General features: G+C 39.2%; 5 protein-coding genes across 7 annotated transcripts; 4 read left to right on the top strand and 1 right to left on the bottom strand.

Annotated features, from left to right (window-relative positions):
- Positions 1-2,399: 2,399 nt before the first annotated feature.
- Positions 2,400-9,209, bottom strand: LOC112199671. The gene is made up of 7 exons (XM_024340652.1): positions 7,633-9,209; positions 7,479-7,532; positions 5,696-7,172; positions 4,597-5,224; positions 4,327-4,542; positions 4,100-4,212; positions 2,400-2,672 (listed from the first exon to the last, which is right to left on the bottom strand). The coding sequence occupies exons 1-7, from the start codon at positions 9,207-9,209 to the stop codon at positions 2,400-2,402; spliced, it is 4,338 nt and encodes a 1,445-aa protein (XP_024196420.1).
- A 1,336-nt stretch (positions 9,210-10,545) lies between these two features.
- On the top strand, positions 10,546-12,754 carry LOC112197841 (5'-deoxynucleotidase hdd1). Its single transcript, XM_024338736.2, has 8 exons — positions 10,546-10,964; positions 11,043-11,164; positions 11,243-11,280; positions 11,803-11,913; positions 12,006-12,085; positions 12,192-12,228; positions 12,304-12,345; positions 12,437-12,754. The coding sequence occupies exons 1-8, from the start codon at positions 10,680-10,682 to the stop codon at positions 12,520-12,522; spliced, it is 801 nt and encodes a 266-aa protein (XP_024194504.1). The 5' UTR covers positions 10,546-10,679; the 3' UTR covers positions 12,523-12,754.
- Positions 12,755-17,242: 4,488 nt separating this feature from the next.
- On the top strand, positions 17,243-21,851 carry LOC112196803 (proline-rich receptor-like protein kinase PERK9). 3 transcript variants are annotated; one of them, XM_024337249.2, is made up of 9 exons: positions 17,247-17,444; positions 17,670-19,052; positions 19,601-20,011; positions 20,092-20,178; positions 20,392-20,462; positions 20,548-20,624; positions 20,771-20,918; positions 21,182-21,343; positions 21,431-21,851. In XM_024337249.2, the coding sequence occupies exons 2-9, from the start codon at positions 17,900-17,902 to the stop codon at positions 21,626-21,628; spliced, it is 2,307 nt and encodes a 768-aa protein (XP_024193017.1). In that variant the 5' UTR covers positions 17,247-17,444; positions 17,670-17,899; the 3' UTR covers positions 21,629-21,851. The 3 variants fall into 3 exon arrangements, with proteins under 3 accessions (XP_040374281.1, XP_024193017.1, XP_040374280.1); XM_040518347.1 differs by lacking the exon at positions 21,431-21,851 and having other exon boundaries at positions 17,243-17,444; positions 21,115-21,256; XM_040518346.1 differs by lacking the exon at positions 17,247-17,444 and having other exon boundaries at positions 17,471-19,052.
- A 169-nt stretch (positions 21,852-22,020) lies between these two features.
- On the top strand, positions 22,021-23,023 carry LOC112196805. Its single transcript, XM_024337251.2, has one exon. It carries the CDS (start codon positions 22,309-22,311, stop codon positions 22,756-22,758), a length of 450 nt encoding a protein of 149 aa, XP_024193019.1. The 5' UTR covers positions 22,021-22,308; the 3' UTR covers positions 22,759-23,023.
- A 1,015-nt stretch (positions 23,024-24,038) lies between these two features.
- On the top strand, positions 24,039-25,083 carry LOC112198337 (probable calcium-binding protein CML16). The gene has a single exon (XM_024339436.2). It carries the CDS (start codon positions 24,277-24,279, stop codon positions 24,751-24,753), a length of 477 nt encoding a protein of 158 aa, XP_024195204.1. The 5' UTR covers positions 24,039-24,276; the 3' UTR covers positions 24,754-25,083.
- Positions 25,084-27,148: the final 2,065 nt, after the last annotated feature.

Below are 27,148 nucleotides of genomic sequence, written 5' to 3'. Positions count from 1 at the left end.
TATCTTCAAACAATGCAGAGATTATTGCTCTTCACGAAGTGGTTTGTGAATGTATATGGATTCAATCCATAATTACGCATGTTCGAACAATTGTGGTTTGAAGTCTACCACAGATGAGCCTACGAGCATTTAGGATAATGCTGCTTGTTTTGAGCAAATGAAGTAAGGCTACATCAAATGCGACAACACTAATGCAACAACACCAAGTATAATCAATAACAACAGACTCTCCTCAAGATCAAAGTGAACTATATTCGATATGAGCACAGTGTGGCAGACTTGCTCACTGAGTCATTACCTAAATTCCACTTTCGAGAATCATGTTGGTAGCATCGTTTGCAGAAGTTATCCGAACTCCCATGACCGTTGTCATCAGGGGGAGATACAGACATCAGTCATCAGGGGGAGATGTCTACATGTATGGTCTCCAAACATGAAGGTATGAGGCAACGAGAGGAGCACCACGTTTGGGTGACACAAGGGGGAGTGTTCAAGTAAATCCAGAATACGTATTTGGCTCAAACTCTAGATTACTTGACCTAGTTGTAATAGGATTTTGAATTAGAGATATTCATAGATATCTGATTAATTATACGATTATCTTTCAATGTACAACTCTGATTCTATGTCTTGTAATCCTCTATATAAAGAGGTCTCTATTATCAATGAAAATATGACTCAATTCTCTCCCAATTTCAATTTTCCCTAAACAGAAGTTAATTTTATGGAATAGTTGAAGTGCTCTAGAGTAGTGAAATTGAGTCTCTAAAATTGTTAGATCAGTATACTATTACTATGTAGGGTACACCGCAAAATAATTTATCTAAAGCTCATTCACTCAACCCAGAAATAAGTTTGGACGTTATTTTCGTTTGTGGAAAACACTTGCTTCCGAACCATTATATATATGAGGCATTCAAATTGTTTCTTATTTACATACAGTCAACAATTTAAATTCATAATTTAACTGTTCAAAAGTTAAATCAACATTTAAAGATCATCTCTACAAAAATTAATTGTAAACAAAAATCATTTACTCATTCAATTGAGTCAAACAAATTGAAAGTACTAGAATGGCCTAGAGGGGGGGGGGGGTGAATAGGCAATTAACAATTATTTGCAATCAATTTTCCTGGACGTTGTTGAGGGATTGGAAAAGCCTATCTATCCCTAACCAACAGTATAAAGCATTTACCATATGCAAGCATAAGAATAAATAACAGAAAAGTAAAGAACACAGGAAAATGTTTACGCAGTAAAACCCTCAAAGTGAGGTAAACAACTGCGGGCCTCAGGCCAAGTGCTTAAGCACACACTATAAAATAGTAAACAAAATACAAGGTACACTTACAACCTCTCAGATAACTCTGGACTCGGTTATCTCTAGCTAAACTCTTTTAGCCCGTTGAACTACCTCTCAGTAATTTGTCTACAGCTTCTAAATGTGCTTCACTTGTCTTGAAAACATCGGCCTTGAAAACTCAAACATATTTGATTTTCACAACTGAACTCATCGGTGTTTAATACAAGAGAATATCAAGAAAGAAATATACTCATGACTAACTTATTCTCTTGAACTTTGAACTCAGACACTACACCTCAAAAAACACAAAACTTATGGAGCCAAAGCATTCTTTTTATACACACAGACTTCTTAGAAGAACTTTGTTAAACACACAAAGTACAACCCCGTTAGTGCACACCAGCCTGCAAGATAAAAAGAAAAGAGAGCACAATGATTTAATTAAATCACCCACATGGAGACTTAATTAAATCAACCACATGATAGTACACAGCACTATGATTTAATCACAATATTAAACAAACCACTTTTCTGGCGTGTAGAACATCTTTCCATTTTTATGCAGAGCACTAACAAATGTTTTCAAGAAGTTTAACGACTTCAGGATTGAAGACAGCTAACAATCCTGACACTTACTTCTGCACACAGTGATGAAAGATACTTACCCAACTTTCGTATGAGTCAGTGGGTCCTTTTCTTGTGTTACTGATCCAAATGCTTAGATCAAAAATACTCACCCACTTTTAGCTAGAACACTCAAGTTTTGTATAAGGGGAATGCCAACCTACAATTCCTATACTAACAATCTCCCCCTTTGGCATTCCTATACAAAACTATACTCTGCTAATCCTAGACTCTAAGCATCTATCTTCCATCAAAACAACACTTCCATTGCTCCTGAAACAATCAAACAACATACCAAGTGAAAAGCAACTGAAATGAATTTAAACAAAAGTTCAAAGACGTCAACAGTTAATTTCAACAAAAGTCACAAAAACATCTAGCCTCAACAAAGACAAACTAGAATAATCACAAGCTATCCAGAAACCTCAGAAGCATCTTCTCCCCCTTTTTGTCTAGGAATGGCAAGGGGGTTCTAATCAATATACTCAATACGGACACCAGTTGGGAGAGAAAAGTGATAGCTTCCCATGTCAACGGAGAATGGAACACACAGAACAGTAGTATCTTCTACAACATTTTCAACAGGCTCAGTATCCTCCACACAAACATGCTCGTCAGGAATAGTGGAAGTAGAACAATGATTAGTGTCAGGAGATGCAGCAGCAGCAGAGCGAGGCGTCGGCGGAGAGGCAAGAGGTTCATCAGCAGCCGGTGGATGCATATCACGAATGTAATGCAGAAACAACTGCTCAAGCCCATGAATGCGTGTAAGCAGTATCAATCTGTGAAGTAACTCCATGGAATAAGGTTCGAAGACCAAGAACATGATCCTCCAAAACTTTTAGCATGATCACAGTATCGATATGAAGTCCTCCATCAAGTGCCTGACCGGTACTCCTAGCTAATGTCGAGTTTGTCACAGGAGTAGGTGGGATGCCAATATCATCTCCATGAATAAAAGAAGCACCAAAAATATGACAGATTCTAGTGATGATGGAGGGGGAACACAAGAGCAGCATGAGTAGAAAATAATAATAAACACAACAACTCCCCCTCAAACTGCTATATACTGAGACAACTCCCCCTCAAACTGAGCTAGAAGGAAAAAAAAAACAAAAATGAACTTGAAAGTGAAGTAGGCAACGAGCCAAGACCAAATCCCTGAAGAAGGTCAGTGAGTATCAATGAAACATGCAGAAGCAAAGATTTTAACAATTTACTCACTTACAGCGTTAGATACAAGAAAGATGAGTACCATGAGTAGCCAGCCAACTTAGGGAATGTAGACATGAACAAAATAGGTGCTCACTTATCTTGAATGAATAGTGAACAAGAATCAATGTGGGGTTGTAATCCAATCGAAGTAGCCGAACTGAGGTCATAAATGAGAACAAGTTCATGTGCAAGGATGCAACTATAACAATATTTTTTTTTTTTTAACCTTATAACACCTTTCTTTTTTTTCAATCTTATAACACCTTTTTTTTTTTCTTTTTTTTTAAGATAAGCACAAACTTAATGACCCATGTAGCGAGTTTTACGCCAGTGACTCTCAGACCAGGTGGTCTTAAGGCACTGAGTATAACAAGGATACTCCAAGGACTTATCAACTCGAGTCACAAGTTATAATATCAACAACCACCGGGGGACCAAACCATTCCTGTTTCTATCCCAAAATCTCATATCGTTCGTCACGACCGAGACCTGTTTACTTTGGGAATAGCTTGGCCAAACTCCTTCAAGAGAATATTTCTTTCATGTGAATATGGAGGGACCAAGAAAATGCACACTAAGATAATGAACTTAGAAATTTTAAACCTCAAGTCCAGACAAACTTTTGACAAGATGTAATCCCCACAAGAGATTCAAGTGTGCATGTGAGTAGATCAAGTAATAAGAGTGAAACACAGACCTTGGATCATACTAGACTCCCAGGTTGGCTAGGTAACAAGGTCACACCACTTAACATTGTTTTACCAGTAAGCATGAAATCAGGAATCAGATGCTTTAGCTAGATTTCAAATTCCTCACGACCATCACAGGGATTGCAGACAGGCATGCAATCCCTTCACAAGAATTAAGAACTAAAAACTCCTGGACAAACCATGCATCGATACAAACGAAGTGAAACACACGAGCATGATGCATATGTAATCAAAGTTTAGCACAGACCCCAATAGCTTTACGAAGTGATTCGAAACGAGTGTGATCAAGGGGTTTAGTAAGCAAATCAGCTAACTGATGTTCAGTGGGCACAAAGTCAAGTTCAAGTATGTCTTTTTCAACTAAATCACGAATGAAATGATATCTAATATCAATGTGTTTAGTACGAGAATGTTGGACAGGATTCTTTGATATATTAATAGCACTTGAATTGTCACAAAAAATGGCAAGCTTACCTTGATTGAAACCATAATCCATGAGCATTTGTTTCATCCATAACATCTGTGTACAGCAACTTCCAGCTGCAACATATTCCGCTTCAGCAGTGGATAGAGAAATGCAATTCTGCTTCTTGCTATGCCATGATACCAGGTTGTTTCCAACAAAGAAACACCCACCGGAAGTGCTACGTCGATCATCCAAGTTTCCTGCCCAATCTGAGTCCGAGTAACCTGCAACTTCCACGTTAGTCTCAAAAGTATAAAAAATACCAAACTCGGACGTACCTGAGACATATCTGATGATGCGCTTAACTGCCTCAAGATGAGATAATTTGGGATTTGCTTGATGTCGTGCGCACACACCAACACTGAACGAAATGTTTGGTCTACTTGCAGTAAGATATAGTAGACTCCCTATCATGCTTCTGTATAGTGTTTGATCAACACTTTTTCCAGCAATATCCTCACTTATTTTTATGCTCGTGCTCATGGATGTGGGGATTGCAGTTGCTGTTTCCATCCCAAACTTTTTCACCAAGTTTTTTGCATACTTGGATTGTGACAGAAACATACCTTCTTGTAGTTGTTGAACTTGCACACCCAGAAAATAATTCAATTCACCACACATGCTCATTTCAAACTCACTCTCCATCGCTGCAGTGAACTCTTTCACAAGAGTTACAGAGGTAGACCCAAATATGATGTCATCCACATATACTTGGGCTATCAATATGTGCTTGTGAATTCTCTTAACAAAAAGAGTTTTATCCACTGCCCCACGCTCATAACCTTTGCTCAGTAAATGAGCAGACAGACGTTCATACCAAGCCCTAGGGGCTTGTTTCAATCCATACAAAGCTTTCTTTAGTTTGTAAACATGATCAGGATTGTGGGGGTCTGTGAATCCCTGTGGCTGTTCTACATAAACATGTTCATGTAGAACACCATTCAAAAAGGCACTCTTAACATCCATTTGATAGACTTTAAACCTAAGGTGACAAGCAACAGCAAGCAAGAGTCGAATTGATTCTAGTCTTGCAACCGGGGCAAAAGTTTCATCAAAATCTAGACCTTCTACTTGAGCATATCCTTAAGCTACAAGTCTAGCTTTGTTTCTAGTGACAAAACCTTTCTCATCAGTCTTATTTTTAAAGATCCATTTAGTTCCAATAACATTGCAATTTTTAGGTCTAGGAACAAGAAGCCACACATCATTCCTACTGAACTGATTAAGTTCATCATGCATTGCATTAATCCAATCATCATCACACAGGGCTTCTTTAACATTTTTAGGCTCAATCAATGAAATGAAACCAATATGTGAGATTTCATGGATCCTATCAATATTATTTTCCAGGAAACAGATTAAGGCAGATTCACATACCGTATTTGTCACTTGACTTCTGGTTTTTAAGCCATCGTTCAGACCACCTATGATATCCGAAATAGAATGGTCTTTTTGAACTTGCTTATGTCCTTGTCTATGTACTGAAGGAGCACCAAATAATTCCTCATTTATTTTATTTGGCTCTTGGTCACTTTCACTCTCAGATTGTCCTTGATTATTGTTAAGAGGAGAGTAATCATCATCTGCAAAGAAAGGCACAGAGTGAGCAACAGAGTCATCAATAGTTACATTGATCGTTTCAAGAACAAATTTTGTTCTCTTGTTGTACACTCTATAAGCTCGACTATTTGATGAATATCCAAGGAAAATTCCATTATCACTACGAGCATCAAACTTTGCAAGATATTCTCTATCACGAAAAATAAAACAAGGACTACCAAAGGTTTTCAGATGACTTACATTGGGTTTCTTACCTTTCCATAGTTCATAAGGGGTTTTCTCAGTACCTGAGCGAAGAAAAACACGGTTTGTGGTGTAACACGCTGTGTTGACAGCTTCTGCCCAGAAAATGTGAGCAATTCCAGAACCACACAGCAATACTCTTGCCATTTCAATCAAAACCCTGTTCTTCCTTTCAACAATACCATTTTGTTGCGGTGTGATAGGTGCAGAATATTCATGCATAATTCCATGTTCATCACAAAAATTATCAAAAGATGAATTTTGAAATTCAGTTCCATGATCTGTTCTAATCCTAACAATGCTGGTATTCAAAGAGCTTTTCTCATTTAAAATCCTTTTGCATAGCCCTTTAAAACTAGTGAAAGCATCAGATTTTTCTCTCAAAAAGTTTACCCATGTGAATCGTGTAAAATCATCAACAAGGACAAGTATATACTTCTTACCTCCTATACTTTCTTTCTGAATGGGTCCGACTAAATCCATGTGCATTAGATCCAAGGGTTGGGAGGTTGTGATTTCATTGATTACACGGTGTGAACTCCTTATTTGTTTACCAAGCTTGCAACCTTCACAGACAATATCTGTTTGTCCACTTAATTTTGGTAAGCCACGTACTCCTTCCTTGCTGGACAACTTCACAAGATCTTGAAAGTTGATGTGCCCCAACCGTTGGTGCCAAAGTTCCAAAATATCACTTGTGGTTTTGACCTTCATGCATACCTGAGACATGTTAGTTTCATTTGCATGAATGCAGAAACAATTATCTTTGGACCGCTTTCCTCCCATGATACTTTTGCCAACATTATCAAGTACAACACAGTTATCTTTGTTGAAATAAACACCTTCATAATCATCACACATTTGACTCACACTGATCAGAGTTGAATGCAACCCTTCCACATATAAAACATTCTGTAAGTTGGGGATACCTGGTGTGCAAACACTCCCTTTACCGATTACCTTTGCTTTCCTTCCATCTCCAAAAGTAACAGATCCACATGTGAACTCGTCTGAGAAAGAAGTGAACCAGCTCTTGTCACCTGTCATATGTCTAGAACAGCCACACTCAATGTACCAAGTATCAGCCCTTCTTGCTGCTAAAACAGTTAAGGCGACAAGACAAGTTGCTTCAATAAAATTTGAATTATTTTGATGCAAACAAGTATTATCAAACACAGATAAATCAGAGGAAGGAATATTTACAGAAGCAACATGACAAGAGTGTGAACCTTTTTCTACCCAGACTTGTTTTAATTTTGGAGTTGAAGACCTTGGGATTGAAACCAGCTTTGTAATCCTGTTAACTTCTTTCAGATGTTCTTTTAATTTGTCATGCAAGAACATGTTCTGAACTGACCTTTTAGACACACTGGATACTTGGGAGTGTTTCTTGAGACGATTACACCTGGGTCTAATGTGACCAAGCATTCCACAGTAGTGACATACGGGAACAAACCTTTTTAAAAAGAGGAGGAAATTCATTCTTAGGAGTCATTTTTTCTTTCACAAACCTGATGGGTTTTGAGTCCTTAGAAGAAGTGCTGTCAGAGAATCCTATTCCCTTCTTGTCCCCTCCAACTTTTCCAATGCCTATCATTTTTGAATCTTTGTCAGAACTTATTGAAAACTTTAAAAAAAATTCTTGAGATTCTTTCAAAGAAAATTCTAAGCTCAGTTTTTCAGAAGACAAGGAGTTAACAAGACTAATTTGGGTATCCAAATTATCTTGTAAGCTCTTTATACACCCAACATACACTGACTTCTCGATCTCCCAGTTTTTTGTGCAGGATTGCATGTGCTTAGCAATCCCCTCCTTTTCTTGTTCTACCAGACAAAGTTTTTCACTCAAAGATTGATTTAGCTTCAACATTTTGGTCGAGGCTCTACACATTTCTTGGTATTTGTCAGCCATGGCTTGATCATTTGTTTCTTCATCATCAAGATCATTTTCTTCATACTCACATGAGGATGAAGGATGAAGAGCAGCAGTTAAGGCAACATTGTCTTCACCACACTCAGATTGAGTGTCAGACTCAGAGTCACTCCAGGTGGTGTTCATAGCCTTATTTGAACGAGCCTTGAATCTCTTATTTCCACAATCTGCTGCAAGATGTCTGAAACCCTGACACTCAAAACACTTAGGTTTATCAACAGAAGGTTTCTTATAGGTAAACCTAGCTTTAGTGTCTTTTTCAGAAGAATAGTCACCGCTCATATTTCTCCTAGAACTAGACCCAGAGAAGTTCTTGGAATTTTGAAACGAATTACCAGACCTTAAAAACTTTTTGTAATGTTTGGTTAAGAGAGCAAAGTCTTCAGCAGTAAAATCGGAGTCACTATCCTTTTCCTTTACTAACTCTTTTGGCTTTTCATCCACTCTCCTAACAGCATTCAAGGCAATGGTTTTTACTTTCTTATCTGGCCTGATTTTCATTTCAAAAGTTTGAAGATTCCCAAGAAGTTCATCTAAGGTATAGGTATCTAAATCCTGAACTTCTTCAATGGCAGTTTGTTTATTTTGAAAACTTAAAGGTAAGGACCTAAGGAATTTCTTTACAATCCTATTCTCAGCAATAGGATCACCAAGACTATCACACTCATTTGTCACATTTATAAGCCTAGAATGAAAATCATCAATGGACTCATCATCTCCCATAGTCATTGTCTCAAACTCAGAAATTAATTTCTGAAGTTTCTGAGTCCTAACTTTCTTGTTTCCTTCATAAGTCATTTGAAGAAGATCCCATGCCTTCTTCGCAGTCTTACAAGTTCCAATACGCTTCTTTTCTTTCATAGAAAGAGCCGTATACAAGCTGTGTCGTGCTTTAACATCATTGTTAAAGTCACGCACTTCAGCTATAGACCAATCTTGCCTAGGCTTAGGTTCTTTTACGGAAGCAGAACTCTCACTCTCTTTAGACTTAGTTTCCTTTGTGGGAACCTCCCACCCAAATTCAACAATATTCCAGATATGTTCATCCTGTGAATGTAAGAAGGCTTGCATCATAATTTTCCACTGAGAATAATCATTCCCATTAAAAAAAGGTGGACAGTTTATAGAACCAGAACGTTCTCTATCTCTATCCATTCTAGACACCCTACGGATCTCACTAGGAGAACTAGTGACCTGCTCTGATGCCAAATGAAAGTACTAGAATGGCCTAGAGGGGGGGTGAATAGGCAATTAACAATTATTTGCAATCAATTTTCCTGGACGTTGTTGAGGGATTGGAAAAGCCTATCTATCCCTAACCAACAGTATAAAGCATTTACCATATGCAAGCATAAGAATAAATAACAGAAAAGTAAAGAACACAGGAAAATGTTTACGCAGTAAAACCCTCAAAGTGAGGTAAACAACTGCGGGCCTCAGGCCAAGTGCTTAAGCACACACTATAAAATAGTAAACAAAATACAAGGTACACTTACAACCTCTCAGATAACTCTGGACTCGGTTATCTCTAGCTAAACTCTTTTAGCCCGTTGAACTACCTCTCAGTAATTTGTCTACAGCTTCTAAATGTGCTTCACTTGTCTTGAAAACATCGGCCTTGAAAACTCAAACATATTTGATTTTCACAACTGAACTCATCGGTGTTTAATACAAGAGAATATCAAGAAAGAAATATACTCATGACTAACTTATTCTCTTGAACTTTGAACTCAGACACTACACCTCAAAAAACACAAAACTTATGGAGCCAAAGCATTCTTTTTATACACACAGACTTCTTAGAAGAACTTTGTTAAACACACAAAGTACAATCCCGTTAGTGCACACCAGCCTGCAAGATAAAAAGAAAAGAGAGCACAATGATTTAATTAAATCACCCACATGGAGACTTAATTAAATCAACCACATGATAATACACAGCACTATGATTTAATCACAATATTAAACAAACCACTTTTCTGGCGTGCAGAACAAAATGTAGAGCACTAACAAATGTTTTCAAGAAGTTTAACGACTTCAGGATTGAAGACAGCTAACAATCCTGACACTTACTTCTGCACACAGTGATGAAAGATACTTACCCAACTTTCGTATGAGTCAGTGGGTCCTTTTCTTGTGTTACTGATCCAAATGCTTAGATCAAAAATACTCACCCACTTTTAGCTAGAACAATCAAGTTTTGTATAAGGGGAATGCCAACCTACAATTCCTATACTAACACAAATGAACAGCTATGGTGAAAGTTAACAGTATCATTAAAACCATCCATTGATTTGATGCGATCGAATGAGTAAACGACTTTTATTTTTAATAAATTTTTACAGAGAAGAATGATTAGTGTAACCTTTAAACAGTAGATTTAGATCACTAACTATATATGAATAAAGACAGAATTTGATTCTTCACATACATATTAATTCGGATGCAAATATTTAGATCCTCAATACTCCGAAATCCCTATACAACTTTTGCCAAAAATAAAACTTATTTCCAACGTTACGCACTAGGTCCCCATAAAATAGAATGCACAGACTCCGACGAACTTCCTCGCGCGAAGAGCCAACGACTTCTCCAAACTAAACTTCTTCCTCTTCTCTGCAAATTATGGCGGTTAATTCACCGACTAGTCGCTGCGCCGCTCAGCTCAGCCGCTCCCTCGCTCCTCGCTCACCTCTCCCTTTCTCCAACCGGACCTTCACGCGACCCGGAATCCGCCCCGACCCGGCGACCCCCAGGCTCGTCTCCGTCCGTAGCCAGACGCCGTCTCCGGACGCTTTCCGATCCAAGCGGCCGGTCGGTCTCGGCGAGCCCGAAGCTCCGATCGGGTCCTCGGGTTCTTCGTCCACCTCCTCGGCCATTGATTTTCTCACGTTGTGCCACTCTCTCAAGGTAAATGCTGTAAATTCAAAATTGAAGAAAGTTAGGGTTTTGTGTAAAGATTGAAACTTTGTGTGGTGATGTGAGTAGACTACGAAAAGGAAAGGGTGGGTGAATCATGGAATAAAGGGCGAGTCGATTGCTGACCACATGTACCGCATGGCTTTGATGTCTTTGATTGCTGGTGATATTCCTGGTTTGAATAGAGAAAGGTTCGACCTTTTATATGATTCTCACTTTTCTGATTGTTTGGATTCTTCTTATTGTTGCTTACATGCTTCTTCTAACAGGTGTATTAAGATTGCAATTGTGCATGACATTGCAGAAGGTATCTTTTGCCTCCTTGATCTTTCACAATGTTTTGAATTTCTAATGGTCTAGTTGGAACAATGTAGTTCAAGGGGAGTCTGTATGTTTAGTTGAGAGTTGAGACAGAGTATAAAGATCAGATTTTCGATGCTTTCTTAAGTTTGCCATGATGATGATGATGATTATTCGCTTTCTATGGAATGTGAAGAATCCGTACTTTAGCAGTGTAGGAAAATGAATAAAAGAAGTGGTACCTGTGATGTTTGGCTTACTGGTTTCAAATCAAGTGTCTAGCCAAAGCTCAAGGGTCTTTGTTCTAATGGTGATTTACTAATGTAACTTTTACACGTCCATTTAGTTTTTTCCTGTATTAGTTCGGGATAGGGATCGGTAGTAAAGATGTTAATAATTCTAATTATGTCGTTACTTCAGTCAAAATCGTCATTGCATGTCTATCTGTCTTCATGCATACCTACATCTATTTATATAGGCACATATTGCTGGGGTATTGATTTTTGGTTGGTGTTTGGACTGTTATTAGCTATCGTTGGAGATATAACACCATCTGATGGTGTGCCTAAAAAGGAAAAGAGCAGAATGGAGGAAGCAGCTTTGAATGAAATGTGTGTGGTTCTTGGTGGAGGGATGAGAGGTGATCACTAATTCTTATTTTCATGGAATTCTTTGATTAGGTAAAACTAGTTAGTTTTTGCAGTACATTAACTGCTATGTTCTTATCTGCAGCTGAAGAGATCAAAGAACTTTGGGCAGAGTATGAAAACAATTCTTCTATAGAGGCTAATCTTGTGAAGGATTTTGACAAAGTATGTATATCTTGACTAGCTGAAGTAGACTTAGGTGTGCTTTTGTGTGCATGCTGCATGCTTCCACTATTTTTTCTTTTAACATGGTTAATGCAACTGTGTCCAGGTTGAAATGATTCTGCAAGCATTGGAGTATGAAATGGGTAAGTGTTCAATCCTTTCGCTAAACTATCTTTGGTTCTGGTCCATCTCTTCTGATATTCTGAATCCTGCAACAGAACACGGAAAAGTGCTGGATGAGTTTTTCATTTCTACAGCAGGTAGGCTTAACTCTTTTGATGTTAACTGGAGTAGAAAGTATTTCTGATTCCTCCTAGATGTACTTCTTAACTATCATTTCTTTTCTTTCAGGAAAATTTCAGACTGATCTAGGAAAGAGTTGGGCAGCTGAGATCATTTCTAGAAGAAATACACGGCTGGGAAAAAGCCACAACTGATTCCTCTTTGCAGTCAAAGCCACTCTTTTTCAAAAACACCCTACTGTGCATGTTCCTAGTACTGCAGGAAACCACACCAGCTAAGCGACAAATCTGATATAACATCTGTGGAGATCTAAACGCGAAAAGAGCAATGAAAATGTCAGATGGGTGAAGACTGCTAACTGAATTGAACATGTAGGGAAACCCTAGATTCAAGCTAATCGAGTATTTCATATTTTTGAATTTCCAAGTAGTCACTTTCTCTGAATACATCAGTTAGAGCTCTGCTGAAAAATTGAACTTCTCTTTACCACTAGGGCTGGGCACGGGACGGGACGGGACGAAATTCTGGTGATCCCGGTCCCGGACCCGGAAATAAAACTCGGGACGGGACGGGACGGGACGTCACTTTTTGAGAATTGATCCCGACCATCCCGAACCCGAACGGGACCGGGACGGGATCGGGACGGGACCGGGACATCCCGAAAGGAAAAAAAAATAAAAAATTCTCCTGCAATTTCATCAATTTCCCTGTTTTGCATTTCTACATTTCCATTAAAGCAAGCTACAACTCAAAGAAGACCGAAGTATCAAAGCAAGTTGCAACTAAAGCTAATGCATTTCTACATTTCCATTCAAGAAAGCTGCAACTAAACCTAAATAGGAAGAAAAACATGATATAATAAGGTTGACTTGAAGCAGGTTCACTTCCAGAAGGTTGACTTGAAGCAGGTTCACTTACAACTTCATGTTGGCTTGCAGCTTTGAGCAGTGGAGGAGAAGCCGGTGATGTGGCTGTTGAAGAATCCTCAAGACCAGAAGCACCTGGTCGAGGTCGAGCAGTTTTCTTCTCCCTAGCCATCAAGCATGTCTATCAACTGTTGGAAGAAGACTAGTCCATCACTCCATTGTGTCATAATGCCCATTATGCTTCCATATCAAGCTTATTGCATTCTTTGACTGAAACTATACTACTCGCATATTCAACAACTTGAGTATGATGCAGAAGTACGCCATTCAGAGGAAGATAGTTAAACTTGTTGGTACAAATGTCATAGAATATTACAACAGAATCATCACAGGCAACCAAGACAAACTGCTCATCGCTTTTTCCAAATAATGCAAATTGAGATGTAATCTTTACTACCGGCTCGATCGCCAAGTATTTTGTCCAAGAACCCTTACCACCACCAAAGTCATCCATCACCCATATGTCTAGGGTAGTCCAGCCACGAACACAGAGAGCAATGGAATATTCTTTCCACAATCCAAGTACACCATCTATTAAACAACAATGATCATCATATGAGCCAATATTTATAACATGAAATGATTCATCACCTATATTGAACGAAATGATGCATGCATGCATATCAATTTCTTTTTGCTCATCATCACCATCACAGGTAACTTCTAAAACCTTTTCTTCTTCCATTGCACACCAGTAAAGAATTCCCTTATAGCATAGTCCCTTGGTTTGAGCATTCGAATCAGGCACAACGATTTTATTTTCCTTTAATAAACCATCAATCTTGATTTCTTTCCAAGAATCTGTGAGAAGGTTGTACAAATGCTCTTCTTATTCTTCTTCTACATTTAGAGAGTGCAATTCAGATTCTACATTTAGAAGCACAACAACATTGAAGCATCTGAGTTCTTGCTTAACTCACTCTTCAACTCTAAAAATCCAATTGTTAAGCGTAAGTATCAAAATTTCACAAAACCCACTGACCCAATCGAACAAATTTCACAAAATCCACTGACCCAATCGATCTTCACGAACTCAACTGTAATCTCACAAACCCAATCGAACAAATTGAACTCCTAAGTCCTAATCGGCTAATCCTACACATGTAATCTCACAATCCCAATCAAACAAATCAAAATTGCAAAACCATCGGCAGTGAAATCGAACTTTGTCTATACTTCCTCAAAGTGCAAAACTGTAAGAAACTAAGAATCCATGGCTTACATTTGCAGTCTTATGTGTTTGAAGCAACGGCGAAGCTGACGACGGAGAAACCACGGCGAAGCTGGCGACTCGAAACCACGGCGAAGCTGACGACGGAGAAACCACGACGAAGCTGGCGACTCGAAACCACGGCGAAGCTAGCGACTCGAAACCACTTCCCCGAGCTGACGGCTGGACCAGGAAGGCAGTCTCGGTGACCAGGAAGGCAGGTACTTTGGGAAATTGGGAATGGGTCGGTGACCAGGAAGGCAGGTACTGGAGGCTCGAGACTTCGAGAGGAAATGAGGATTGAGGAATGAGTTTAGGGTTTAGGTCACAAAACCGATCGAAAGGAGAACTGGAGGCTCGAGACTTCGAGAGGAAATGAGGAATGAGTTTAGGTTTTAGGTCAAAAACCGATCGAAAAGTAAGGAAAATAAAATAAATTTTAATACTTCGGGACGGGTCGGGCCTCTGAGGGATTTCTTCGAACCAAACCGAAACCCGTCCCGTTAAAACGGGACGGGACGGGACGGGCCCAAATAGTAAAATTTGAAGTTTCAAACCCGTCCCGTCCCGGCAGTTTTCGGGACGGGACCGGGTCGGGTTCGGGATTCCGGGTTCAAGTGCCCACCCCTATTTACCACAAACTTGCTTAAATAGTTAAATTTGAATGAAAGGAACAAGCTTCACACATGAACTGTAAGGTGTTATCGTGCTTAGTAGGCCCGTTTCTGCAACTCTGGGCTGAGCACACCTTAAAGCCTAATATGGTTTTGTAACTGGGTTTTGCGAGGTCAGTCTCACAGTGTTCCCAAATCCCAACCCAACTCAATGACATGGTTCACATGGTGTGATGTGACATGGTCACAATCAGGAATAGAAGCTTTTGACTTTGTGAGCCTCGTCCTCGTACGTTCCTACCAAGTTTGATGAGCTTGTGTGGGAATGCTGTTCACGTTCAGGTGAACTAGTGTTTCTCACTTGTGTGTTCACTCCTGTCTGTTTCTGCCACATCGGGTGCAAACGTGGACTTCAAATCTCTGGTTGCTTTTACTTTTCTTGGCATTCTAGATAGACATGCATCGCACATTCGCGCCCACATATTTTGTTGGGAAATTTTTTCTCATCATGTGGTGATCTTCCAACGTTGATAATGTCAAGTCCTGTTTAAATCCAAAATCCAGAAAAACGCATAACGTCAAAATCTGTGACAAGAATTTATTCCACGATGCATATTAATCAAAGATAAGAAGGGATGAAGATAGATTAAGCAGCAATACCACTCCAATTTTAACTTTATATCATCCACAACCATAGGATAAAAATTAAAGAAAAAGGCGAATCATAGGAAAAAGATTGAACATAAATTTTATGACAGAGAATAGACCATTATATATTTTCAAGAGAATTCTACGGCAATTACATAATAATAACTTCAAAGACAAGTCGCTACAACAATGACCATCTATTTTCTCGACCGACTTGTAATTGCAATGAGCTCTTTTCTGTAAAGTCGGAACTAAACACGAATGAAGCTCTTTTTATCATCAGTTGAAACTGGACATGAATTTGCATTGGACATCTTAGCTAACCCAAACCATAACTTGGACCCAGGCTGCATTACACCTCCTTAATTGTTTCTTTACGTTCTCTTCTAGACCCATTGCCAATTGGTGCCAATAGTCTGGCAAGGAATCCCTAGTAGCTCTTGTTCTTTTCTCTAACACAATTAGGCTCAACCATCTTTAGTTCTTTACCTAAACAAAAAGTAGAGTAATTATTCTCTCTCACCATCCGAAGCAGCAACCGGTGGAGGAGCTAATGCCTCACGGGCACAAAAACTGCACAAAGATGCGAGAATAATTAGCACATGACCTACCACCACCTTAAGCTTTTGCCATTTCAGCAAGACAAGACCCACTTCTTTGTCTGCAGGCTTCTAAATTAATTAATCACTCTTGTTTACACAATACAGTGTGCTAATTAAGCATCTCAATCTAAACAAATATTTACTCTCTGTTAACTAGAGTTCTCACTCTCTTCCCTTGTATGCATGAACTATGATTCTTTAAAAAAAAATAAAGGATTGTGTGATATCTGAAGTTGTCTTTCTACGTTCTTATCAAGAAATAAAGGATCTTCATATATTCATCAAAATTCTCGATACATATATTAAAAAGGATTCAAAAAAATCTAATTAAAATGACAAGTTACAGGCATTATAAAATGCAGTCAAACTCAGGGCTCCATATAGAAAATGGCAAAAAGTACGCGCAACTTACAGCAATGTTCTACTGGTTTATGATATCAATGATCAAATTGTAATTAAGGACAAAACAAGCATTTAGGGGGGGGGGGGGGGGGGGGAGGGGGGATTTTTATTAATTTAATAATACTAAATGGAACAATGATGATATTGTCATTCATGAAATATAATATATAGAAAGAAAAAAAATAATTATCATAATGTATAAGCTCATAAACCTAATTATAGTATTATTACATATTTTATGAAAAGTGGAAAAGGTCCAAACTTGCGGAGATTTAAGATTTAATGTGAGCGCTGACCAATATGAACACTTCTCTACACTAGCATTGCGTTAACGTTGCGTAGTACTGAATGGGATGTTTTGAAAAATCTTAAAATTACATCCTCATGACATTATGATTTTGGTTCTTTCTTTGGAAAATTATGATGATAATGATTTTCTATTAAAAACCAAAAGAAATATCAAAACATTTAGTTATTATCATTATATTTTTTAAAGAGGATCAAAAGATTTCACTCATATTTTTGAGGTCGTTTTCACATAGCTCAAGAATTTCTGACCCCACAATCCGTGTCTCTGTGTTGAGTTGAGCTGCTTCAGTTTAGAGACAGTTTTCGAAGAATCAAGATTTGATGCAATTTTGGGAGGACAATAAGCTCACGTGTGGTTTTGGTAATAATTGAAGAGCAAGTTAGCGAGTTGGTGAAGAGAAAAAGGTTAGGCCTTTTGGGATTTTAAGCATTTGGGTTTTGTTTTGCCACATTTTGATGTTTTGTATGGCTTCATTTGGTCACTGAAGATTTAGACTTTTAACTGTTGAACACATTAGAGAAAGATCATTGATTGATTTTGTAGAAGTATTTTTCACTTTGGTTAGATTAGTGACGTAGAGTTGTTATCTGTGATATGCTGATTTGGGTTTTTGATGTAAACGAGTTCAGGGATGGAGGGTTTGGTTGGTGAAGTTTGGTGATGGGGAATTTTAGTTTTTGAGGTTTGGGACTGTTGGGATTTGATGAAGGCTTGAATTTGGTAACTGGGGTTTGCTCAAAATTTTGTCTTTTGTGTGGGAACTGTGGATTTGGTGAGAAAGATTGAGAATTGGATGACGGCTTGGAGATTGTAGAATAGAAGCTTTAGTTTTTGTATGTCTGGATTTGGTTCGAAATAGATGGCAACCACATCGCCATCTCCGAACTCATCTCCTTCAGCTGTGCCACCAGCTTCTAGTGCTAGTTCCACACCACCACCACAGCCCAATGTGGAATCACCAGATTCCTCAGACACTACAACTCAATCTCCACCGCCTGATGTTCCATCAGCTCCTCCTCCAACTGCATCATCACCCCCTCCAATTCCATCCTCCCCTTCCGTACCTACACCATCACCTCCAGTGAATCAACAATCTGATCCACCAGCCTCACCGCCACTGTCTTCTTCATCCAATGTGCCTCCACCATCTTCAAATTCTTCACCCCCACCATCATCTGACCCACCAAAGAGTTCACCTTCCCCACCACCACCAACGTCTGATCCACCTGCAAGTTCACCTCCCCCACCACAGCCAGTGAGTTCACCTCCACCACCAACTTCAAGTCCACCTAAGACTTCACCTCCACCTCCATCATCAACGCCGCCCAAAAGTTCACCTCCACCTCCATCATCAACACCGCCCAAAAGTTCACCATCAGAGCCACCTGAGAAATCTCCTCCACCTCCACCAGCAAATCCCCCTGAAACATCACCACCGCCTCCACCAACATCAAAGCCCCCTGAAACGTCACCACCGCCGCCACCAACATCAAAGCCACCTGAGAAATCACCACCACCTCCAGAATCTGAGCCACCCAAAAGCTCACCTCCACCAGCATCAACTCCTCCTAAAAGTTCACCTCCTCCACAGGCATCAGAGCCTCCAAGCAGTTCACCCCCACCTTCAAGCCCCAACCCTCCCCCTCCACCCGGTTCTCAACCAACCCCTGAAGCCCCACCTCCGAAGTCATCAGCTCCACCACCCACAATACGACTCTCACCACCTCCACCCTCAGATGATGCTCCACCACCAACTACTCAAATTCCAAGCCCACCATCAAATATTCCAAGTTCAAACAATTCCAATCCTAATGTACCACCAAGTTCAAATGCCACAAGTAATAGGGGCCTTAGCACTGGAGGTGCAGTGGCAATTAGTGTAGTGGCTGGGATAATAGTGCTTAGCTTCATTGCATTCGCTGTATGGTGCATGAGGAGGAAGCAAAAGAAAAAGGTTTCTGAATTTGGAGGTTATGTTATGCCATCGCCGATGGTATCTTCTCCCCAATCAGGTAAATTATGGCATGTTACTTTATTATGTTATTTTACTTCCCCTCTCTGCTTTCTCAGTATTCATAGCATGTCACACACATAACGATAGACACTTCAAGTATGACTTGTATGAGTATTTGTATTTGTTTCTTTGAGCTTCCTTCTTATACCTGCTTATATTCATCTGGTACAGGTTTATAGCCATTCAGTGTGCAATGAATTTACATTTATCTTGTGAATGTGGATATACTATCCATATAACAATAATGTCTTAGGATTCTTACCTTTTTAACTGATCTGTATGATGCAATGATGTAAAAGTTAAATATATTTGTGTACGATTTGTTGTTCGTTTGGACCTTTTCTGTTTGATATTAAAAACTAAAACAACTTCAATATATTTATCATGTATTTATGTACATTCATGAAATCAGGATATGGTTAAATTGATCAGGCCATATAAACTTGGTGTATGGTGGTTAGCATGCCTTCAGACAATGTAATATTAAATATTTTGAAAATTGAGGCCATTCAAATGAACTAATAAGGTTGTGTAACTTGTTCCCAGATTCATCATCATTCTTGAAGGCACATTCTTCAGCTCCCCTTATAGGAAGTGGTTCTGGTAGTGATTTCGTGAATTCTCCTGCAGAACCGGCAGCAGGCAATTCAAGACCTTGGTTTACTTATGACGAACTAGCTAAGGCTACAAATGGCTTTTCATCTCAGAATCTTTTGGGGGAAGGTGGATTTGGCTCTGTATATAAGGGAATCCTGCCAGATGATAGAGAGGTGGCAGTAAAACAATTGAAAATAGGTGGGAGTCAGGGTGAGAGAGAATTCAAAGCTGAAGTTGAGACCATTAGTCGTGTTCACCACCGCCATTTGGTTTCTTTGGTGGGCTATTGCATTTCTGAGAACCAAAGGCTGCTTGTCTATGAATATGTCTCTAATGATACCCTCTATTTCCATCTTCATGGTAAATGTATACCCGAGCTTTGAAGAATCAGTTAATGGTAATGGTTGATGTTCTCATGTTTTTGTACTTGCAATTTGCAGGAGAAGGTAGGTCAGTTCTTGACTGGGCAACACGTGTTAAAGTTGCTGCTGGTGCAGCTCGTGGAATCGCCTATCTTCATGAAGACTGTAATTTTCTACCCTTAGTATCTAGTCTCATAACTGAGTCTGGACTTCATTTCCATAGAAAATCAAAGTTAGCTGTTGATATAGTTTTTGGTAACAAATGTTAATTACTATCCATTAGGCTCTATTCGATAATATCTTACATGCAATAGGTTGTCGGGTTACAAGTTTATCTGCAAAGTTTTGGTTAACTAACTCTGTTTCACATAATATCAGGCCATCCTCGCATTATTCACAGGGATATAAAGTCATCAAACATTCTATTAGATAACAACTTTGAAGCTCGGGTATGCATAATTTCTCTAAGAGTTCATTTCAATACTCTATTTCAGGTAGCCAGTAGATCACCGTTTCCCCCTTTTTACTATACAGGTTTCAGATTTTGGACTTGCCAAATTGTGTCTGGATGCAAATACACATATAAGTACACGTGTCATGGGAACTTTTGGGTATGTGAGCCTAGTATTGTTTGTATGTGCTTACTATCTATGTTCAACCTATTCTTCAGGAATCTTGTTTAACTTATATTGTTACGACGAATGGTCAAATACCATACTTTTGTGCCAGATATAAATTTACTCCGCTTGATTTTCAGATATGTGGCCCCTGAGTATGCTTCAAGTGGCAAACTGACTGAGAAATCTGATGTGTACTCATTTGGAGTTGTTCTTCTGGAGTTGATTACTGGACGGAAGGCTGTGGATGCATCCCAACCGTTGGGAGATGAGAGTCTAGTTGAATGGGTAAACTTAATGATCAGTCTTGTTATATCTTCTATTTGCTACCGATTGTTGCATGTTCCCACTATCAAAATTGCTTTTACTTGTTCTTAGACAGGAAATTGATATTTCGTATCTAATATTTTTGAAGTCTAAATTTAATAAATCATATCTTCATAGCCAAGATTGAAGTTTTGTTATTGGATCTGGTCCATGTCAGGTGCAACTTATCTGTCAAATATTTTAGGCCCAGCTTTCCTGATAATAGGATCCATTTTACTTTCCAGGCTCGACCCTTATTGGGTTATGCTCTTGATAATGAGGAGTTTGAAGGTTTGGTTGATCCAAGGCTTGAGAAGAACTATGTTGAGAGTGAAGTGTTCAGACTGATTGAGATTGCTGCTGCTTGTGTGCGACACTCATCTGCTAAGAGACCACGAATGGGACAGGTAATAAAAGCTCATACTTCTCTCTTATGTAGCTTATTCATTCCAGTAGGGTGAAATCATCTTTCTTAGCATTCTTACACTTGTCAGGTTGTTAGAGCTTTCGATGGTATGGCCACCGCCGATTTAACCAATGGAATGAGAGTAGGGGAAAGTGAGACATTCAACTCGGCTCAACAATCAGCTGAAATTAGATTGTTTCGGAGAATGGCATTTGGTAGTCAAAATTACAGTACAGATTTTTTAGCGAAGGTAGCGGGAATGGTAACCCGGTATAGTAAATATTAGGAGAGATAAGGATTTGCTCAGCAGAGACCCCGATTTGTCTGCAACTGGAACTGCCTGCATCAGATGTAGAGACTGAAACCATATCCTTGTTCATGTAAAGGCTCATTTTTGCTTCTACCCGTCTTATAGTAGTTTCTGCACTGCTATTTTTTGCCCTTGTAATTATCTAGCCATGTATGACCTTTGCCGTTGGTGCTATAAAAGTAATAAATCAATTTTGTTAGCTATGGATGCTTTTCTGGGTGTTACAGATTGATGGGTATGTGAATCTACTCTTAATTTTGATGCAATGTGAATCTAGATTTGCCAATATTTTAACTAATTTGCAAGTCTTCTCAGAAAGGGAGAGAATCATTCTTTGAAAGTGAAGTTCCGAAACAGCTGTCTAAGAAATCTTCTTGCTGGAAGTAGAAGCCAAGTAACAACAGCTTTGGTTCCCTTCTCGTTCAATACTATTATATTTAGATAACCCCTAGTACAAGCTACAGTTCCATTCAGGGTTGGCAATGATTGAAGTTAAGACCCATATACAGCTTTTTCGTTAGCTATGTGCCACATACAATTCTGGTTGCTTCACCCTTCCCATAACCTCCAAGAAAGGCAAGGAACTAACTCCTCCATGTCTTCTAAACCATTCTCTTCACCACCATCACCCCCTTCCTCCCGACTTCTTCGCCACCATGGAAGATTGCAACGTGCTCGCGGCGGATTGCGTTGTGATCTCGTGCTGCTGCCAATGCTTGATCCTCCAAATCACCATCTTCATCTTCTTCAAGCTTCCTTGCAAGTTGATCAGAAAGACGAGGGAGTACACCATGAAGAAGCTTCAACAAAGAAGGAGAAAAGGGATTGTTGTGGAAAGCAAAACAGTATATCAATGTGAAAACGACATTGAGAGTATTCGAGAATCAATGAGATCTGTAGAGGATATCCACAGTTGCAGAAGTTGCATAGAGGAGGTTGACAAGGTTCTAGAGGAGCTGTATCAGAGAGGAGAGTTTGGATTTGGAAGCTTTTGGGGGGGAGGAGAACTGGGTTTCTCTCCAACTCATCATTTAGGAGAAGATGATCGATTTGACCCTAGTTTCGTACGGTATCAATTGATTGAAATGATTGAGTCAGTTAGCTAATGAATCCTAACACAGCTACCTAGCTATAGCCTGGTCAGATAGCCATTGATGAAACATATCATGCATGGTTAGTCTTGTAATTATGGTTTAGAGTTTCGGCAAAGCAAACAGCCATTGATCAACATCTCCCGGAATGAGCTGGTTTGAGTTTCAGGGCCTAGAATTTAGTTGTTTATTTCAGCACGTAAAGTCGTAGCTAGCTGACATCATTTACATTATTGCATATCAAATCAGAGCCTCAATAAGATGCTTCAACGTTCTATCACTTGATGAATATCAATATATCATGCTAGCATGTCTTGATTAAATTTATCTCTCAACTAAATTCATTTCTTCTTTGACTTTGATTAATGTCCACCATCACACTAACCATTTTGTCTTTTGAATCTGCTTAATTTAAGAGAAAGAATTTGTCGTGTACTCATATCAAAGCACTGACATGCACTTGCACCAACATAAACGGATGGCTGGATAATATCAAGTTGAATTTTCGGTTATTAAAAAAAAATCTTAACTATAAATATTAAGAATTTAGATCATTTAACAGGTGCCCGTTCACTTACACTATCGGTACATAGAAGAATTTTCTAAGTTGATAACGCACATTTTATTATAATCCTATTTTTACATGAAATTGATAAATATCACTTAGTGAATATCATACCGACATGTCTTGATCAAAATATCTCTAAATCAAATTCTTTTCTTCTTTGACTTTTGATTAATGTCCACCATCACACTAACCACGTCATCTTTTGAATCTGCTTAGTTTGAGAGAAAAAATTTGTCGTATACTCATATTTAACCCGAATTTTATTGTAATCCTATATATACATTGAAATGGATAGAAAAATTTACTAATCTTAATCTTGATTCATTTATTCACTATGAGGGCCGATACAAAGTAGATATCAACGGATATAGTTTTTCGTTATCCAAAACAACGGGGAGATAACATTCGGAGGGTGAAAGTTGAGTCGTTGACCACGGTGGAATTGTGTTGGACTTGGTAGGTAAGTACTTTGGATGTTTCCAAACAATAATTGACCCTAGAAAATTCTCCCTACCGGAATAGTAAACTTGCACACAGGCCGCTTAACTAAATAAAGGTTAACAAAGCAGCTAATCACCCTCAACAAAATTATCATACGACCCTTACTAATTACTACGTACGTTCATAATTCATCTTTACCCTCGTAACATTTTACTGCAACGCGCTTTCAGTTTCAGCTTAATAAAGACCGAAATCAAAGAGCAGGAGCAGAACAAGAAGAAGAAGAAGAAGCTAGATAACAACCACCCTTTGACATTTCTCTATTCAGTAACAAAATCATCGAACCAAACAACCCGTTCTATCAATTAAAGATCACAGCCCCTGGATCATCCAGCACAACACAAGCACAAACCCCATATGTTTGTGAAACCTAGAATATATATCCCTGAATTCTCATACTCCCATTTCCGAGTTTTCTTCATATATAGCATCCTTATTAGTTTGTTCATCGATTTGTGGTTATAATGATGGCTAGGCTCGAGACAGACCAGCTCAAACAGCTTAAAGACATCTTCATGCGGTTCGACATGGACTCCGACGGCAGCCTAACCCACCTGGAGCTGGCCGCCCTGCTCCGCTCCCTAGGCGTCAAGCCCCAGGGAGACCAGCTCCACATGTTAATGGCCAACATGGACGCCAATGGAAACGGCGCCGTTGAGTTCGAGGAGTTGGTAAGCGCCATCATGCCGAACATGAACGACGAGATTCTTGTCAACCAAGAGCAGCTCATGGAGGTGTTCCGGTCGTTCGACCGCGACGGTAACGGCTACATAACGGCGGCAGAGCTGGCCGGGTCGATGGCCAAGATGGGCCACCCCTTGACGTACAGGGAGTTGTCAGATATGATGAGGGAGGCGGACACCAACGGTGACGGCGTCATCAGCTTCAACGAGTTCGCCACCATCATGTCTCGGTCCGCCGCTAACTTTCTCGGAATCTGACAACAATGGAGGGCGCCACTGTAGGGGTATTTTCGTCATTATGGGATGATTTGACTTTTTCACGCTGACTTTTATTAGTTGGAATTTTTTTTTAATTTTTTTTTTCTTTTTATGTGCATATTTTGATATAAAGAATTTCAGTGTACGTTATTTGAAGAAGACAAAAAGTCCGTCTATGCTCACAAATTGCGTTCTAGTTCATTAAGATTAGAATTACCAAATGAATAGAAACTTTTAAATTCTGTGTCATCATAAAATTTGTGTTACTATTTGAATTTTGTTCAGATTTACTTTTATTTAATTAATTCTTATGATCTCATCAATTTCTAATTCTATTCGATATCTACAGACCATGAAGCTAAATTTTGAATAGATCTATCTACATGTTTTATGATAACTTACTCGATTTTTTTAACTTTTTAGGAAAATGAATTTCTTTTAGCATTTTAATTCTCCTTTTGCTGGTGTCTTTTATCCGGGCATAATTGATAATTCTCTCAGGTTCTTATGATATGGGGCCATTCTATGAGTTTGGTCCGACATGCATGGATATCAAACAAAGTAGGCCTCATCATATGGCCTTTCTAAAATAGGGTAAGGTATGGATCATACAAATAAAGACCAGCCCTACCCTCCGGTCCTGCCCGATTGAGCATGTAAGGGCTAGGCCCGGCCCTAACCCAGTGCTAAAAATTAATATTATCTATTTTGTTATTTTCTATTACAATATTACATGTGTATAAAACTATAGAAGTTTTGATAAATTATTTGAATCTGTCAATCCGTCATATTACAAAATGGGTTTCTTAAATCAAGTCTGTCTGTTTAAGGCCCAAAGGACGAAGGTACGAAGGCCAACTGTCCAAGTCCAACTGAAGTAGCAATAGGGCAAAAGCAAAACCTAGACGGCAGAGTTGGCAGACGCTATCCCACTATGACCATATCGAGTCTCTCTCAAACGTTGGCTGCCTCTTTCTCAAACCCTTTGTTCCTTCAGAGTCCAGACAACAAACTGCAACTCCTCCGCCGCTAGCCAAAACTGGTAGACTGGGTAGAGAACTAGAGATTGTTCTAATAGGCTTGCGAGGAGTTGGATCGAAGATCGAGGAGGAGTAGACGGAGTAGGCGACGCCAGCTGAGGCTGTGATGTTGATAGTAGGGAGGTTCAAACGCGAGCTGAGGCAGTGGAGTAGGCGACGTCGACGATCAAGGCATCGACTTCGTTCCCGGTCTTCGGTATGCATCCACCGTCGACATACTTATCCACAAATCCATTTGGTCAAGTAATCTCTCATTCTCGTTCAGTCATACACTTAGACCGGTTGTTGGGAACTATGATCAAACACAAAAGCTAAGAACAAGAACACAACAAACTGGATTGAATGACTTGTTTTATTAATGATGGTTATGGCTTAAATAGCCATTCAATACAAAACCCTAACAAACTTAACGTAAATGCAGCCCACGTTTGGCGATATCAAAGCCAAGTGACAGAAATTTGAAACAATTCAAATACAAATAGATAACCCTACAAACCAGGGTTTTATTCAAACATAAAGAAACTTAACAAGAAACCCTAAAAAATTGCAACTAACTATTTCAGTCCCTCGCTTAAACTAAATGCTGTGAAGCAATTAGTTTATATCAGAAATCTCGCATACTCCCATCAACTTTCGAAGCTTCTGAAAGTCATCAGCTTCAATGGTTTGGTCATTAAATCTGCCACCTGATCTTGACTTCCATAATGAACCAATTCAATTGTACCATCCTTAGTAAGATTTCTTAAGAAATGATACCTGACATCTATATGCTTGCTACGACCATGCATGACCGGATTCTTAGACAGTTTGATAGTTGAAGTGTTGTCACATCTCACTCAGACACAACCTCCATCAGAATGTCTCAGCTTCTTCCAAATCCTCTTCATCCAGACCACTTGACAAGCATAGACTGCAGCTGCCACAAACTCAGCCTCTGTGGTTGACAAAGTCACTATTGGCTGCTTCTTTGAACACCATGAAACGACACCCAAGCTCATCAAGAACACTTACCCAGACGTACTCTTTATGTCTTCTATATTTCCAGCATAATCACTATCCGTAAATGCCAACAACTCACCATTTCCTCCCTTCTTATAGCGAATTTCATAGTTCACAGTGCCTCTTAAATACCAAAGTGATCTCTCAGCTCCTGTAGATGAAGTTCTGTTGGATCTGCCATATATCTACTTATGAGACAAGTAACAAACATCATGTCAGGCCTGGTGGCCGTGAGATACATTAAACTCCCCACCAATTGCTTGTAATACGTCTCATCAATAGTGACTCCATCTTCATCTTTGCTTATTCTGAAACCTGGAACTATTGGACTGTTCACCGAATTGCTCTCCAACATT

The sequence above is a fragment of the Rosa chinensis genome, chromosome 4, assembly GCF_002994745.2.
Source record: "Rosa chinensis cultivar Old Blush chromosome 4, RchiOBHm-V2, whole genome shotgun sequence".
Classification (NCBI taxonomy): Eukaryota; Viridiplantae; Streptophyta; class Magnoliopsida; order Rosales; family Rosaceae; genus Rosa; species Rosa chinensis.
Note: the sequence above shows the minus strand (reverse complement) of the source record. Positions and strands in the feature narration are given on the sequence as shown.

Excerpts from the sequence above, each read along its gene's own strand:
- LOC112197841 (XM_024338736.2), top strand. The coding sequence starts at position 10,680 with ATGGCGGTTAATTCACCGACTAGTCGCTGCGCCGCTCAGCTCAGCCGC. Across the intron at positions 11,165-11,242 it reads CCTGGTTTGAATAGAGAAAG|GTGTATTAAGATTGCAATTG; the intron begins GTTCGACCTTTT and ends TTCTTCTAACAG. Across the intron at positions 12,229-12,303 it reads AGCATTGGAGTATGAAATGG|AACACGGAAAAGTGCTGGAT; the intron begins GTAAGTGTTCAA and ends ATCCTGCAACAG.
- LOC112196805 (XM_024337251.2), top strand. The coding sequence starts at position 22,309 with ATGGAAGATTGCAACGTGCTCGCGGCGGATTGCGTTGTGATCTCGTGC.
- LOC112198337 (XM_024339436.2), top strand. The coding sequence starts at position 24,277 with ATGATGGCTAGGCTCGAGACAGACCAGCTCAAACAGCTTAAAGACATC.
- LOC112199671 (XM_024340652.1), bottom strand. The coding sequence starts at position 9,209 with ATGGATAGAGATAGAGAACGTTCTGGTTCTATAAACTGTCCACCTTTT. Across the intron at positions 7,173-7,478 it reads GTATCCAGTGTGTCTAAAAG|ACATATGACAGGTGACAAGA; the intron begins GTCAGTTCAGAA and ends TGGCTGTTCTAG. Across the intron at positions 4,213-4,326 it reads GGATTATGGTTTCAATCAAG|TTGAAAAAGACATACTTGAA; the intron begins GTAAGCTTGCCA and ends TTCGTGATTTAG.
- LOC112196803 (XM_024337249.2), top strand. The coding sequence starts at position 17,900 with ATGGCAACCACATCGCCATCTCCGAACTCATCTCCTTCAGCTGTGCCA. Across the intron at positions 20,012-20,091 it reads CCTCTATTTCCATCTTCATG|GAGAAGGTAGGTCAGTTCTT; the intron begins GTAAATGTATAC and ends TGCAATTTGCAG. Across the intron at positions 20,463-20,547 it reads ATAACAACTTTGAAGCTCGG|GTTTCAGATTTTGGACTTGC; the intron begins GTATGCATAATT and ends TTTACTATACAG.